At 47.1% G+C, this 12,307-nt stretch overlaps 1 protein-coding gene across 1 annotated transcript in view; it reads right to left on the bottom strand.

Annotated features, from left to right (window-relative positions):
* The window catches only part of LOC135204014 (aminopeptidase O-like), a 130,588-nt gene that overhangs the window by 95,546 nt on the left and 22,735 nt on the right, over nt 1-12,307 (bottom strand). Inside the window, exon 3 of the mRNA XM_064233943.1 lies at nt 533-698. Coding sequence (XP_064090013.1) covers nt 533-698 — 166 coding nt within the window. The remainder of the gene's footprint in view (nt 1-532; nt 699-12,307) is intronic.

The following is a 12,307-nucleotide window of genomic DNA, read 5'->3' as shown; positions in this document are numbered from 1 at the left end:
CCTCTCTTCTGTATAATGAAGTCATATATAAGACTCTAGAAACTAATGAAAATAGAAATGGAAAAGAAAAAATAGATGGCTGCCCAAACCACAATGTATTTTGGCTCCCTTTTCAGCAACCATAACTGGCCAAGATTCTTAGTTTTCAAAACATCAACAAGAGCATTACCACTATAACTTTAAACTTTCTTATGAGCAAGACAGTCATCAAAAGAAATATCTCTCAGGCAGACAAATGATTCATCCCATGGTCAGCTGTGACAATTCCAGCCTTTTAATCCAACTTCAAGAGCAGACAACAACAACAGTATTTGTGGAGTGCATGACTACAAACCACAATTCAGTAAATGCTGGGTAAAAAATCAATGCACCAGTAATGAATTACTTCTGACCACAAAATTATTCCTACACTACAAAATCAGCCTGGGAACTTTGACATATTTCTGAAAACAGCGTCATAATTTCTACTACAAACGACATGCTTATCAAACAGCCTGATACAAACCAATTCAAGGGTTTTAGTATTTATTACCGTAGAAGACGCAGTATTTCTGCCACATAAATCTGAAAACAGGCCCTTCTGATATTCCAAATATGCTTCAGTAAAAATGAGATCTTCCATATAGGTAGCAAATCCTTCACTAATCCATTCCTCTGTCCAATCTTGAGCACCTATGTTTATTCCAAACCAGGCATGGCTGTAAATATATAACACAGGAAAATAAATAAATATAATAAGCCCACTTACCATGCTGTAAGAGTAAATTAAAATTCTGTTGTACTTTGGAAACATATGAAAAACATTAAAATTCACTAAAATTTTGAGACCAGCTGCTTTCCTCTTCAGGTGATTACAGCAGAATACAATAAAAAAAGAAAAGTTACAAATTTTGAGGGAAAAAATGTAAACATAAGAGAAACTACATGTACGTACTAAGATGCAAGGCTTCCAATCAAGTAAAAAAATTTATTTCTAAGGAAAATATACTTTTGATCCTTCTTCCACAGCAGACTGCACACAGTTCTAAAATAAATAACTGAACAAGAGTAACTGCTAGAGAACTTCAATATAATGTCTGACTCTAGTCCCAAAAGGTAACATAAAAATGTATTTTCTGGGCTTGGCCGTGTCGCTCCGTGAAATAGGTTTCTTTAGCACTATTTCTAAGGTAAAATATTGTTATAATACCAGAGAACCGCTAAATTGGAAATGCCAGAATATTCTGGCTCACTCACCTTTGTTATAAGGTGTTGGTATGGTTTCTGGGGCGAGTGAAACCACTACCACGGGTCCTTTTCCAATTAGCCTCTCCCTACATCAAAAAACCTCAAAAAGAGAGGAGCCGACCTAAGGCTCACTACCTGCTACCGTGTAGCTAGCGCCTCTGACGCCATTCCTTTGATAGCACTACTACGCTGCACACGCGTTTTATTTTGCTGTGTTGTGTTTCTCGCTTTTTTGGAATTTTATTTCACCATGGATCGTCAATCTGCTTCTGCATCCAAGTTAAGTACTGCTATTATAGTTGACACTTTTTAGGGGCTGCCTTTGGCATGTTTAACCGAATTATTTAGGTTTTTATGAGTCGATGTCCCACGCGGCGTCGGCCCCGAGCCGCCATAGCAGCGTGCTCCTTTGTGTCTCCTCCTTTCGTGTCTCACGTGGTCTCCCATACCTAGTGAGCTCGAATTATTATAGCAGTATTGTTATGTCATTAATTTCTATTATTATTGGTGATGCATTATTAACGATTGTGTCTCTACACGGGGGATTCTACCGAGCACGTGTTCCCGTATCGTAGCCTTTCGGAAGCCTACCGATCCAGTTTTCATGCATGCATGTTCCTGTTGGTTAGGTTACCTTGTTACGCTTTGTGAGACTATGCTAGTCCTACTTTTAGTCCTAGCCTACCCTGGCTGCCTGTCCCGCGTTTATTCGTCACGACTCTAGGCCAGCTGCTCGGAGTTTCCGGGTCTTGACCACCCTTACCGGTTGGTCATACCTAGTCCCTCCAGGACGTTCCTCTTTCTCTTCATCTCATTCTATTTCCTTTCCCCCCGTGTATACTTTAGATTTCATTTTATTTTATCTTATGAGTTGGCTTCGGTTGGCCTATAAGCCTTCCCTTCGCCTGGCCTTCTTCACCTCATGGGTGCCCGCACCCAACCGTGAGAAGTCCAGGCGATCACGTAGTAGCCACCACGCTACCGCACCTCTCCCTCCCCCACCCACCATCTCCCACCCAGGTGGGGTGATATCTCGCTCACGTTGTCGCTGACAATCGATCCGAGTTCCCACTCGGGGGTGGAGGGAGACCCCCACGGGGACCCACGGTGTTCGGGTGGCGCTACCCAGCCATTCTCATCTCAGAGTAAGGGAGGAGCTCGGCTCTACCCAGCCTCGGCCAGACCACCAGGTTCGGGTGAGCTCGACTTCCCTCGGCTCTCTGGGCGATACCCTTGCCCTCAGTCACTCCCTCCCACCCGCTCTGGCGGAATTAGGATTCCGGCATAGCCGGATTCCTTGAGGGTGATGCCTATGCAGAGGCTCCGGCCTCCGACGGGCTTACATTATTTCATTTATCACCTTATATTTTTCTTTGTATCTGTCTTAGTTTTGCTAGAAGCCAATGTGCTTCTCCGGGAGCTACCCCTCCCTTTTAGTTTAAGTGTTATGGCGGAGTCACCAAGCTCTGCCGCCTCACCCGATCTCTCCCATCTCGACACCCGGTACCTGCTTGGACTACTCCTCTCTGGTGTATGACAATAGTAGCTACCCCGCTTCAGTAGTTTTCTGTTCTCCGGTGTCACCGGAAACACAGTTAACTACTTGCTACTAGCTCTACCGGATTCCCCAGCATGGTGCATGGCAAGAGACGGCCGAGTCAGGAATAATTCTACAACACTGGACCACTCCGGTGTTATATATGACATATCAACCACGGACATTGTCCGGATGGTTAACAATGGTACTCATGTATCATTTCATTTACAGGCCACCCATTGTATGGAGACCGGCTACAACGCCGTCCTTCAGGATCCCTGTGGGCATGACGTCTGCCGGACCCACGCCACCTGCGCAGTCCAACTAGAAGGTTTAGTAGTGTGGCATCACGAGAACTGTTTCACCTGCTACGATCTCGTGGAACGAGTCTCCTCTGATGTAAGTGACTCTCCGGCGTGTACATAGAGATACAGGGTGGACCATTGTAATATATATGTCAAACATATACCTCCTACGTTAAGCGATAGTAATAAGAGATAAGTTTAAGTTTAACACCAACCTTCTCTTACAGGGAGCCCAGTCTGTTCGGGATGCTGCTCTTTCCACCCTCAAGGTATGGGTGGGCGGCTTCGGGCGGAATGTAGGCAAGGCAAGGCCATACATCCTCTCCCAAGAGATGGCCACTTTGATCTTCCCCGGGGGGAAGAGCACCGGCTACGCAGACCCCGAAGTAACAGCTCCCATCATAGCATCTATCTAAGACGCGGTGTCCCAACACTCAGAGGAGGCTTCGGCGCATGAGGTCGCACCACTTGATCTGGATGTCGAGCCCATGACAGTGGACGGCATGGGCAACGGTAAGGATGTTAGTGAGGCTAGCTCTGTAGGTGCTCAAGGCCTCCCCTTGGGCACGTCTAGACCTTCTTCCCCTTCCTCTTCTACTTCCTTCCAGGGATTCTCCGGGGGATTTCCATCATCTAGGTCGAAATCCCTCTCGGCGATCCCTAAAGTCAAGGGCAAGCGTGACTAAATTGCTGCCAAAGCCCCTTCCTAGAAAATAAAAAACCAGCCAAGTCTATAAAACTCTGGCTCACCATCCCGGAGCGGACAAACCCAAACATGGGTCTCTCTCCAAGGGCTCGAAGACCAAGTCTTCCAAGGAGAGAACCCACTCTTCCTCCTCGGACCCTGTGGCATCCACCTCTAAAGGTGCGATACCGAAGGTATTCAAGGAGAGGGCAGAGCCCCCCTCCTTCGACCAGGAAGAATTTGCATCCAATATGATGCAACAAATGGGGAACATGGTTGGAAACTTGGTCAATACCAAGTTTCAAGAAATCCTGGAAAGGCTGGTTACACAGGAGACCATAGTTGCAGGTCTCCAGCAAGGCGTAGCGTCGGGGCTTCAACAAGCCGGCCAAGTAGCCCAAGGCCAGGTTATGCCGGACTCCTCCACTCTCCCTCCCTTCCACCCAAGCAACCCTTGGAGGGTGGCTAACTATGCACCTTTCGTAAACGGCATGCTCACGATTGAGGGGTGCGGAACTTGAAGGATTGATACTTCGAGTTCTACCCACCAGGGTTGCAGGCTCCTTTCATAAGCTATGTCCGTCTTACGGAATCTGCTTAGATCAGGGAGGACAAAGTCCCGAAAGAGACGGTCATCCTCTCTCGGGACCAAGCTCAACAGGCTTGGATCCGTAACCTCAATGAATGGCAGTGTGTTAACACTAAGGTCACGGCCTTCAGGAGTCCCTTCACAATTTTCACTGTGGACGTGGACACCCCAATCCCGTTCACATCTAAAGTGGCAGAACTCACTCTGCAAGCTGCAATGAGAGATGAGCCTATACCACAGCTCCGGGAGACGGAATCAACATCTCTGCTACTTCCCGGAACAGATGACCTATGGGTAGACCTCCCAGCCACCTTCTCAGTTGGCAAACTTAAACCTGACTGTGCCATCTCTCTATTTAGTGAGAGACTACCCAGGCTGTCTAATGGGCTCATCCAGACGGAATTCGACGCTAGGACACGGCTTGCAAGGTCCCTCAACGTTCTAGTCATGACAGAAGCAGCGGCTCATGTCTATTCACGAGAACCGTTGTTCAAGATCATTGCTAAGGCACAATTGCTGAGTATGCAATGTGACTTATATGATTTTTTTGTGGCTAGGAGGAACTGCAGGAAGCATGTCCTAGCAGAATCCACGATCAGGCACGAACCCAACAAACTCCGGGCCTCTTCTATATGGGGAGCGGATCTCTTCCCAGCCTCAGCGGTCAACGAGGTGCAACATGAGGCTGCTAGGTTGAACCAAAGCCTATGGGTTCGGTGGGGACTAGTCTCCAAAAGAAAATCGGAGTCTTCCACATCGAATCCCAAAGGAAAGAAAAAGCCTAGGAAGTTCCAGCCCTTCCAGGCACCCCAGCAACAAGCTTTGGTTCAGGCAGTACCGGTTCCCCAACCCTCTACCTCTAAGAGCCAACCCCAACAGCAGTTTGCGCTGTTGACACAGCCACAACAGCCGCAGGCGTCGACTTCCTTTGTTGTTTCGCCAGCCTTTAACCCGACCCCTTTGAAAACCAGGCATTTCAGGCATTCAATAGGTTCGGTAGGGGCAGCAGAGCTAGAGGCGCCTTTCGTCAACAAGGCGGCGGAAGGGCTACCAGCAGAGGCAGAGGTCCACGCAGAGGGCGTGGAGGCCGTCCATCAGCAACCCAATGAGAACTCCCAGGTAGGGGGGAGGCTGTACCTCTTTTGCCACCGTTGGAGGTTCAGCAATTGGGCACAAAGTATCGTGTCCAAAGGTCTGGGCTGGAGTTGGATCAAGGGTCCACCTCCACCTAACACCTTCTATCAAGAACCAACAGCGGAGTTGATAGAGTATTCCCGCGATCTCCTTCAAAAAGGAGCAGTGTCAAGAGTCAAACATTTAAAATTCCAAGGTCGCTTGTTCAGCGTGCCAAAGAAAGACTCAGACAAAAGAAGAGTAATCTTAGACTTGTCCCGTCTAAACTTATTCATTCTTTGCGACAAGTTCAAGATGCTGACCATTTCACAGATGCGGACCTTACTTCCCCATGGGGCCGTCACCACCTCTATAGATCTTACAGATGCCTACTATCATGTCCCGATAGCAAGACACTTCCGCCCGTTCCTAGGCTTCAAGTTAGGGAACCAAGCCTACTCCTTCAAGGTAATGCCCTTCGGGCTCAACATAGCCCCCAGGATATTTACAAAGTTGGCGGATACGGTAGTCCAGGAACTAAGGTTTCAGGGTATTATGGTAGTAGCCTATCTGGACGATTGGCTCGTGTGGGCATCAAGCATCGAAGATTGTCACAAAGCAACCACCACGGTCATCCGTTTTCTCGAATACCTAGGATTCAAGATAAACAGGACAAAGTCCCGGCTAACCCCGGCATCCCGTTTCCAGTGGCTGGGAATTCATTGGAACTTGGATTCGCATACTCTATCAATCCCGCCGTTGAAAAGGAAAGAAATAGCCAAGGCAACCAGACAATTTCTGAAATGCAAACAGACGTCCCTGAGAAACCAAGAAAGGATCTTAGGTTCTCTCCAATTTGCTTCAGTGACGGACGTCCTATTGAAAGCCAAACTGAAAGATATAAATCGGGTTTGGCATTCAAAAGCGAACAAAAGGTTCCGGGACAGGTTAGCTCCGATTCCGGCAATCTTACGGAAACGTCTCCGTCCCTGGGCAGAGGTCAAGAGCCTGTCAAAGACAATTCCACTACAATTTCCTCCGCCGGCCTTAGTAATCCACAAAGATGCATCACTAACAGGTTGGGGAGGATACTCGCAGTACAAGAAGGTACAGGGTACTTGGTCCCTTCAATTCTGCTAGATTCATATCAATGTCCTGGAAGCCATGGCGGTGTTCCTCACCCTGAAGACTATTCGCCCAGCCAAGAAATCTCATATCAAGCTGGTGCTCGACAGTGCAGTGGTAGTACACTGCATCAATAGGGGAGGTTCCAAATCAAGCCACGTGAACCATGTCATGATAGCCATCTCTTCACTAGCAGGCAAGAACAAGTGGCACCTATCAGCCACTCACCTTGCAGGAATAAGGAACGTGGTGGCGGATGCGCTATCACGCTCAGTCCCACTGGAGTCCGAATGGTCTCTGGACAAGGAGTCATTCAGTTGGGTATGTCGGCTAGTACCGGGGCTCCAGGTGGATCTCTTCGCCACGGAATTGAACCACAAACTCCCTTGTTATGTGGCCCCCAACCTGGACCCTCTGGCCTACGCCACGGACGCGTTGGCTATAGATTGGTATCAATGGAACAAGGTTTACCTTTTTCCTCCGGTGAATCTTCTCATGAAGGTTCTGAACAAGCTCATCAGAATTAGACCAATTAAGAATATCTTTAGGGTATTTGAAGTTTTTAGTTTCCTGGACTGGACAGTAGGAGCCTTGGGATGGAAACTCAAGAGCTATTCAATGTTGAATGAGGAAGCTTTTACAGACATTTCGGGAGCGATCTCCTCTTTAGATGAGGGGATTAGAGACGGTTCCGCGGAACGAGCCTCTCTCTTCATGTTAGGTATCCTAAAGAAGAGAGAACTATGGTGTTCTTTTACATCCAAGGGAGTATCTCGTACTCAAAAGTCTGCCTTGTTTATTTGCCCTTGGATAAGAAGCACCTGTTTCCAGAAGAGACAGTAGTGCTAGTTGCCTCCGAATTGCAGAAGAAAGCAACACAGGATCTTCTCTCACAATCCACTAAACAGACTAGATCCTGAGCTAAAGTCAGGGTTTTCTGAAGGTCCTCCGCGCACCTCTCCTTTGTTTGTGACCGGAGAAGACAATCGTCCAAGTAAAGGGATATCCTCGAACTAGATGTAACCATTTTGCAATGGGAACTAGCACTCGAGTGAACACTTGTGGTGCAGTCGAAAGCCCGAAACACAGCGCTCTGAACTGGTATATTTTGTCCATGAAGACAAAACACAGAAACCTCTTTGAGTTTTGGTGTATTGGGATGTGAAAATATGCGTCCTCCATATCGATGGAGATCATCCAATCCCCTTGACAGATTGATGAAAGAACAGACTGATTTGTCTCCATCTTGAACTTTGTCTTCTGCAGATAAAGGTTCAGAGTGCTTACGTCCAATGCGGGTCTCCATCACCCAGTGACTTGGGAACAACGAACAGATGATTGTAAAAACCTGGGGTTAGTGGCTTTTCTACTAACTCTATTGCTTTCTTTTGCAAGAGGGACGAAACCTCTCCCGAAAGGGCGATGAACTTCTTTGAATTTTCTGAGAGCTGTCAAAGCTATCGGAGAGCCTGATAATGGTGGCTTTCTCTTGAACGGAATATCATATCCTTCTCTTAAAACCTTTACACACCAAGGTTCCACCCCTCTTTCTTCCCATCTTCCCAAAATTGATGGAGCCTTGCTCCTACTGGTGCACGAAGGACTGATACACTACTTCTTGGTCGAGGGGTTGGTTGAGGACTTTTTAATAGATTTAAGGGTGAAACGTGCTCTGCCCCCTAGATCTTAGGAAATATCTAACAAATCCCCTGCCCCGAAAGGGTTGTCCTCAGCTGGCTGTCAAGGGGCGTACAATAGAGATATTTTCTCTAGACTGTTTAGTGGATTGCGAGAGAAGATCCTGTGTTGCTTTCTTCTGCAATTCGGAGGCAACTAGCACTACTGTCTCTTCTGGAAACAGGTGCTTCTTATCCAAGGGCAAATAAACAAGGCAGACTTTTGAGTACGAGATACTCCCTTGGATGTAAAAGAACACCATAGTTCTCTCTTCTTTAGGATACCTAACATGAAGAGAGAGGCTCGTTCCGCGGAACCGTCTCTAATCCCCTCATCTAAAGAGGAGATCGCTCCCGAAATGTCTGTAAAAGCTTCCTCATTCAACATTGAATAGCTCTTGAGTTTCCATCCCAAGGCTCCTACTGTCCAGTCCAGGAAACTAAAAACTTCAAATACCCTAAAGATATTATTAATTGGTAAAATTCTGACCGTAAACATTATCTTGGCCGAGTTGAAAGCCGATCTTCTCGCCAAGTCAATAAGCACGGAGAAGTCTCCCTGGGCGGAGGCAGACACACCCAAAGAGAGAGCTTCTCTGGTTTCGTAACACAAATGTCTCGTCGTTGAAAGACAAGAAGGAGGGAAGCAGAAGTTAACTTTGCCTTGATCCCTCTTATCCTCAAGCCAAAGGTTAATTTCCTTCAAAGATTTTTGAGCCGAAAAGGACAGTACTAGTTTCGGTAATTTCCTGGAGTCTTCCTAGTTGTCTCTCATGTAAGAAGACACTGGAGATGTGGAGGTCACGGGTGAGAATCAATCTGAAAAATTTTCTACAAAGTGAAAAAGCAAGGCTTTGTAGGCAGTGAGAGAAGACTCTTTATCCTCCTCTTCTCCTTTCTCTTCTTCTTTGGCTGAAAAAATAGGTGATAAAGTCTCTACAGGTTGGATAGGGGGCGCTGCAGATTGAATAAAGCCCAAAATGCTGTCTAACTTATTCTGGATGGCTGACAGAGAAGGATCGGGGGCAGCCATCACCTGAAGTCCTGTCGGTGAGCCCAAAGCTGAAATTGATGGCATAGACTGTCTGAGCGCTTTGTACTGGTCCCTCTGTGCACTTGGTTGCATGTATACCTATAGATGCTCGGGCGCTAGTGGGCGCTTGGGCGCTAGCGGACACTCGGGCACTAGTGGGCGCTCAGGTGCTCGTGGATTCTTGGGCGCTAGTGGACACTCAGGAGCTAGTGGACGCTCGGTCGCAACTGTATTCCTGGGCGCCAATGGACGCTCGAGAGCCAAAGGTTGTTCTAGTGTCGCCGTGGAAGTTCCGGGCGCCAAAGGGTGCTCTGGCGTGCGGGCAAACTGTGGCGCCGATGGGCGCTCGGGAGTCGGTGGGTTCTCATACTCCGAACGCTGAACCTGTCTCCCAGGAGTCTCGTGAATTACAGGAGAGACTGATGGAAGTCTTACCTGTCCTTCAGCATTACAGGTGTGGACCAGTGCTGAAGACATCTCCAGAAGTCTACTCTTCCCCGTACTCTTCACCTCTGAAAGTCTGCCAGAGGAAGACTTTCTTGATGACGACTTAGACTAGAGGATGCGATCCTCTCACTATGACGTCCCTCTCCTGCCGTATCCTGAGAGAATCTCTCTGGAGAGTCCCAAAAACTACACAAAGGCTGTTCTTTTCGGAAAGGGCTGGCCTTTTTACAGGGGACTGGAGAGGGAGACAACTTACGAGCCCTCCTTTTCAATGGACGGGACTTGTCATGGAAACACCACTGGCGCCTGGGAGAGGACTTCCGGGAGCTGGAAGCACTAGACGACAGCGGTACTCCTTTACAGACCCTTTCCAATGGCGCTCTGTTGCGATCTGGGATTTGTCAGCAGAATCGCCTGAGGGGGCGACTGCTCGTGGGCAGACCCCACTGACCTCCCTTGGGCTACCAGTATGCCTCCTCCCAGGTTCTGGGGAGTTTGACAGGGACCTTTGCCTAGGAGAATCAGTGGGCCGAACAGCCACCTCCTCCACAACACTTGCACTTGCACTCACTTCACCACTTACCTTGTCCATTAGGGTTTTCACGGACGCTTTTAATTTCTCCATTGCTTGGAGCATGATCAAAAATTTCTGTTCGACTCTTGCCTCTAAATTGGCCATAGCATCAGGTACGGGTGCGAGAGAGCCAAGATTAGGACTGGGAATGACAGGTGGAGAGGAAGGTTCTGAAAGAGACAAATTATCATTAGACAATTCCTGTCTAACTAAGCTTTTTTGCTTTAGCCCTAGAAGCTGCTTTTCTCTTTTTGTCTCTCTCTAACTTGTTCGTGTAATTAGTCAAGATCTTCCAAGTTCTTTGATCCCAATTAATACACTCCCCACATGTTTGACCTGCTGTAAAAGTCTGTCCCCTACAACCTGTGCAAACTGAATGTGGATCATTACCCACTTTAGTGATCCTAGTATTGCAGCCTTTACTGCAATATCTAATCCCAGATGAACTAGTGTCTGACATTATGTAGGACCCAATGTTCAAAACTAGTTGAATTGTTTCGGTTGAAAAGTACTCAAAACTATTTCAATTCCTAAATAGCTAATCACCGAAAACAAAAGCTACCAATATTCAGAGTACTTCACCAAATAACTCCAACAATGAGCGACGGCAAAGAATTCCAAAAATTCCGCTGACTACTGAAACTGTGTTAACAGTACCAGCCGGCTGAAACAACTGACTTTCGTACGGTGTTGGTTCCTTACTCCCCCGATAGTGGGCGGGGGGTATTACCTGACCAAAATAAACTAGCGCTACTGCGAATTTCAAAAATTCTAGCTGCCGTCGGTTTTAGAAACTATAGCTATGTAACTACTTGGTAAGTTACATACATAAAACTCCAAAATCTGAGAGATACAACTGAAAAATGATGACTCCTCTGGCTATTGCTCCTGCTGTCAGTCCTGAAGATTGGTCTTCCAACAATTAGACAAAAAGAACTAAATCTGACTAGGCCCTAGACTGAGGGCAGACAAATGACACTTGCCTAGCTCATTAAAACGTAAACCAAGTTAACCTTGACCAAAGTTTGGGTGACTAGGAAGAAAAAGAGGGAATTTCCTTTAGCAATTTAACAACTCTGGCTCAGATATCTTGCCTGGAGGCAGACTTGGGCCCTGTTCAATGGGAAATGGCACACCAGACAGGACAAAAGCATGATCTAAAATTCAGGTGTTGAACCATAGGAGGAAGTGTTGCTGGACACAGTAGGTTGACACCAGGAGCAGACAGGTAGAAGCACTTATAACTGAACATTGCAAAGTTGTTATCTAAAGCTAATGGGGGCTCAGCTCTTGGGAGCTCGGAGCATCGGAGCTCGGAACATGGGTGCTCAGAACTTGGGTGCTTGGAACTTGGGCACTCAGAACTGGACACCGATTGGCGACAACTGCTAGTGCAGGAAAACTGGGATATGCCTTTTAAACAGCCGAGATAAATCTGAAATTTGCCATCGGCACCACTAGTCTACACTAGGATCCATAACTGTTCACACTAGGAATTCCAAAAGAGACTCTTGTGCATGCTGGATCCTTGCCTTGTTCACACTGGGTGGGATCCACAACATAAGAAGTCAGGGCAAGTGCACTTCATGGAATCCTTTTCAATGGATGTCCGTCGAAAATCTGCAGACAACAGGTTCAACTGAGGGGTTACTATCAGGGGGCAGACCCCTATGGACCCTATAGACCAGCAGTATACCTCCTACCAGGTTTAGGGGAGTCTGACAGGTTCGTACTGGGTTAGGAGATCCATTAGGGCCAAATAGCTACTTCCTTCACTACACATCCAGTAAGATGCTGTGGTGGCTTTTCAAGTTACAAAAATGGAGTAGGATACTAATGGGAACAGATTTGAGAAGATTCTTGAATTCTCCTTAACCTAACTTATTAACACTACTCTTACAGTACGCAACTTAATCTAATCTTATCCTCTGATGCCTAACTTAACTTTACCCTAAACTTAATTCCTTAATCCTATTACTGAAAATTCCTTGATCCT

This window comes from Macrobrachium nipponense, chromosome 44 (genome assembly GCF_015104395.2).
Source record: "Macrobrachium nipponense isolate FS-2020 chromosome 44, ASM1510439v2, whole genome shotgun sequence".
Classification (NCBI taxonomy): domain Eukaryota; kingdom Metazoa; phylum Arthropoda; class Malacostraca; order Decapoda; family Palaemonidae; genus Macrobrachium; species Macrobrachium nipponense.
The sequence above is the reverse complement of the archived record's forward strand: the minus strand, read 5'-3'. Positions and strand labels throughout refer to the sequence as shown.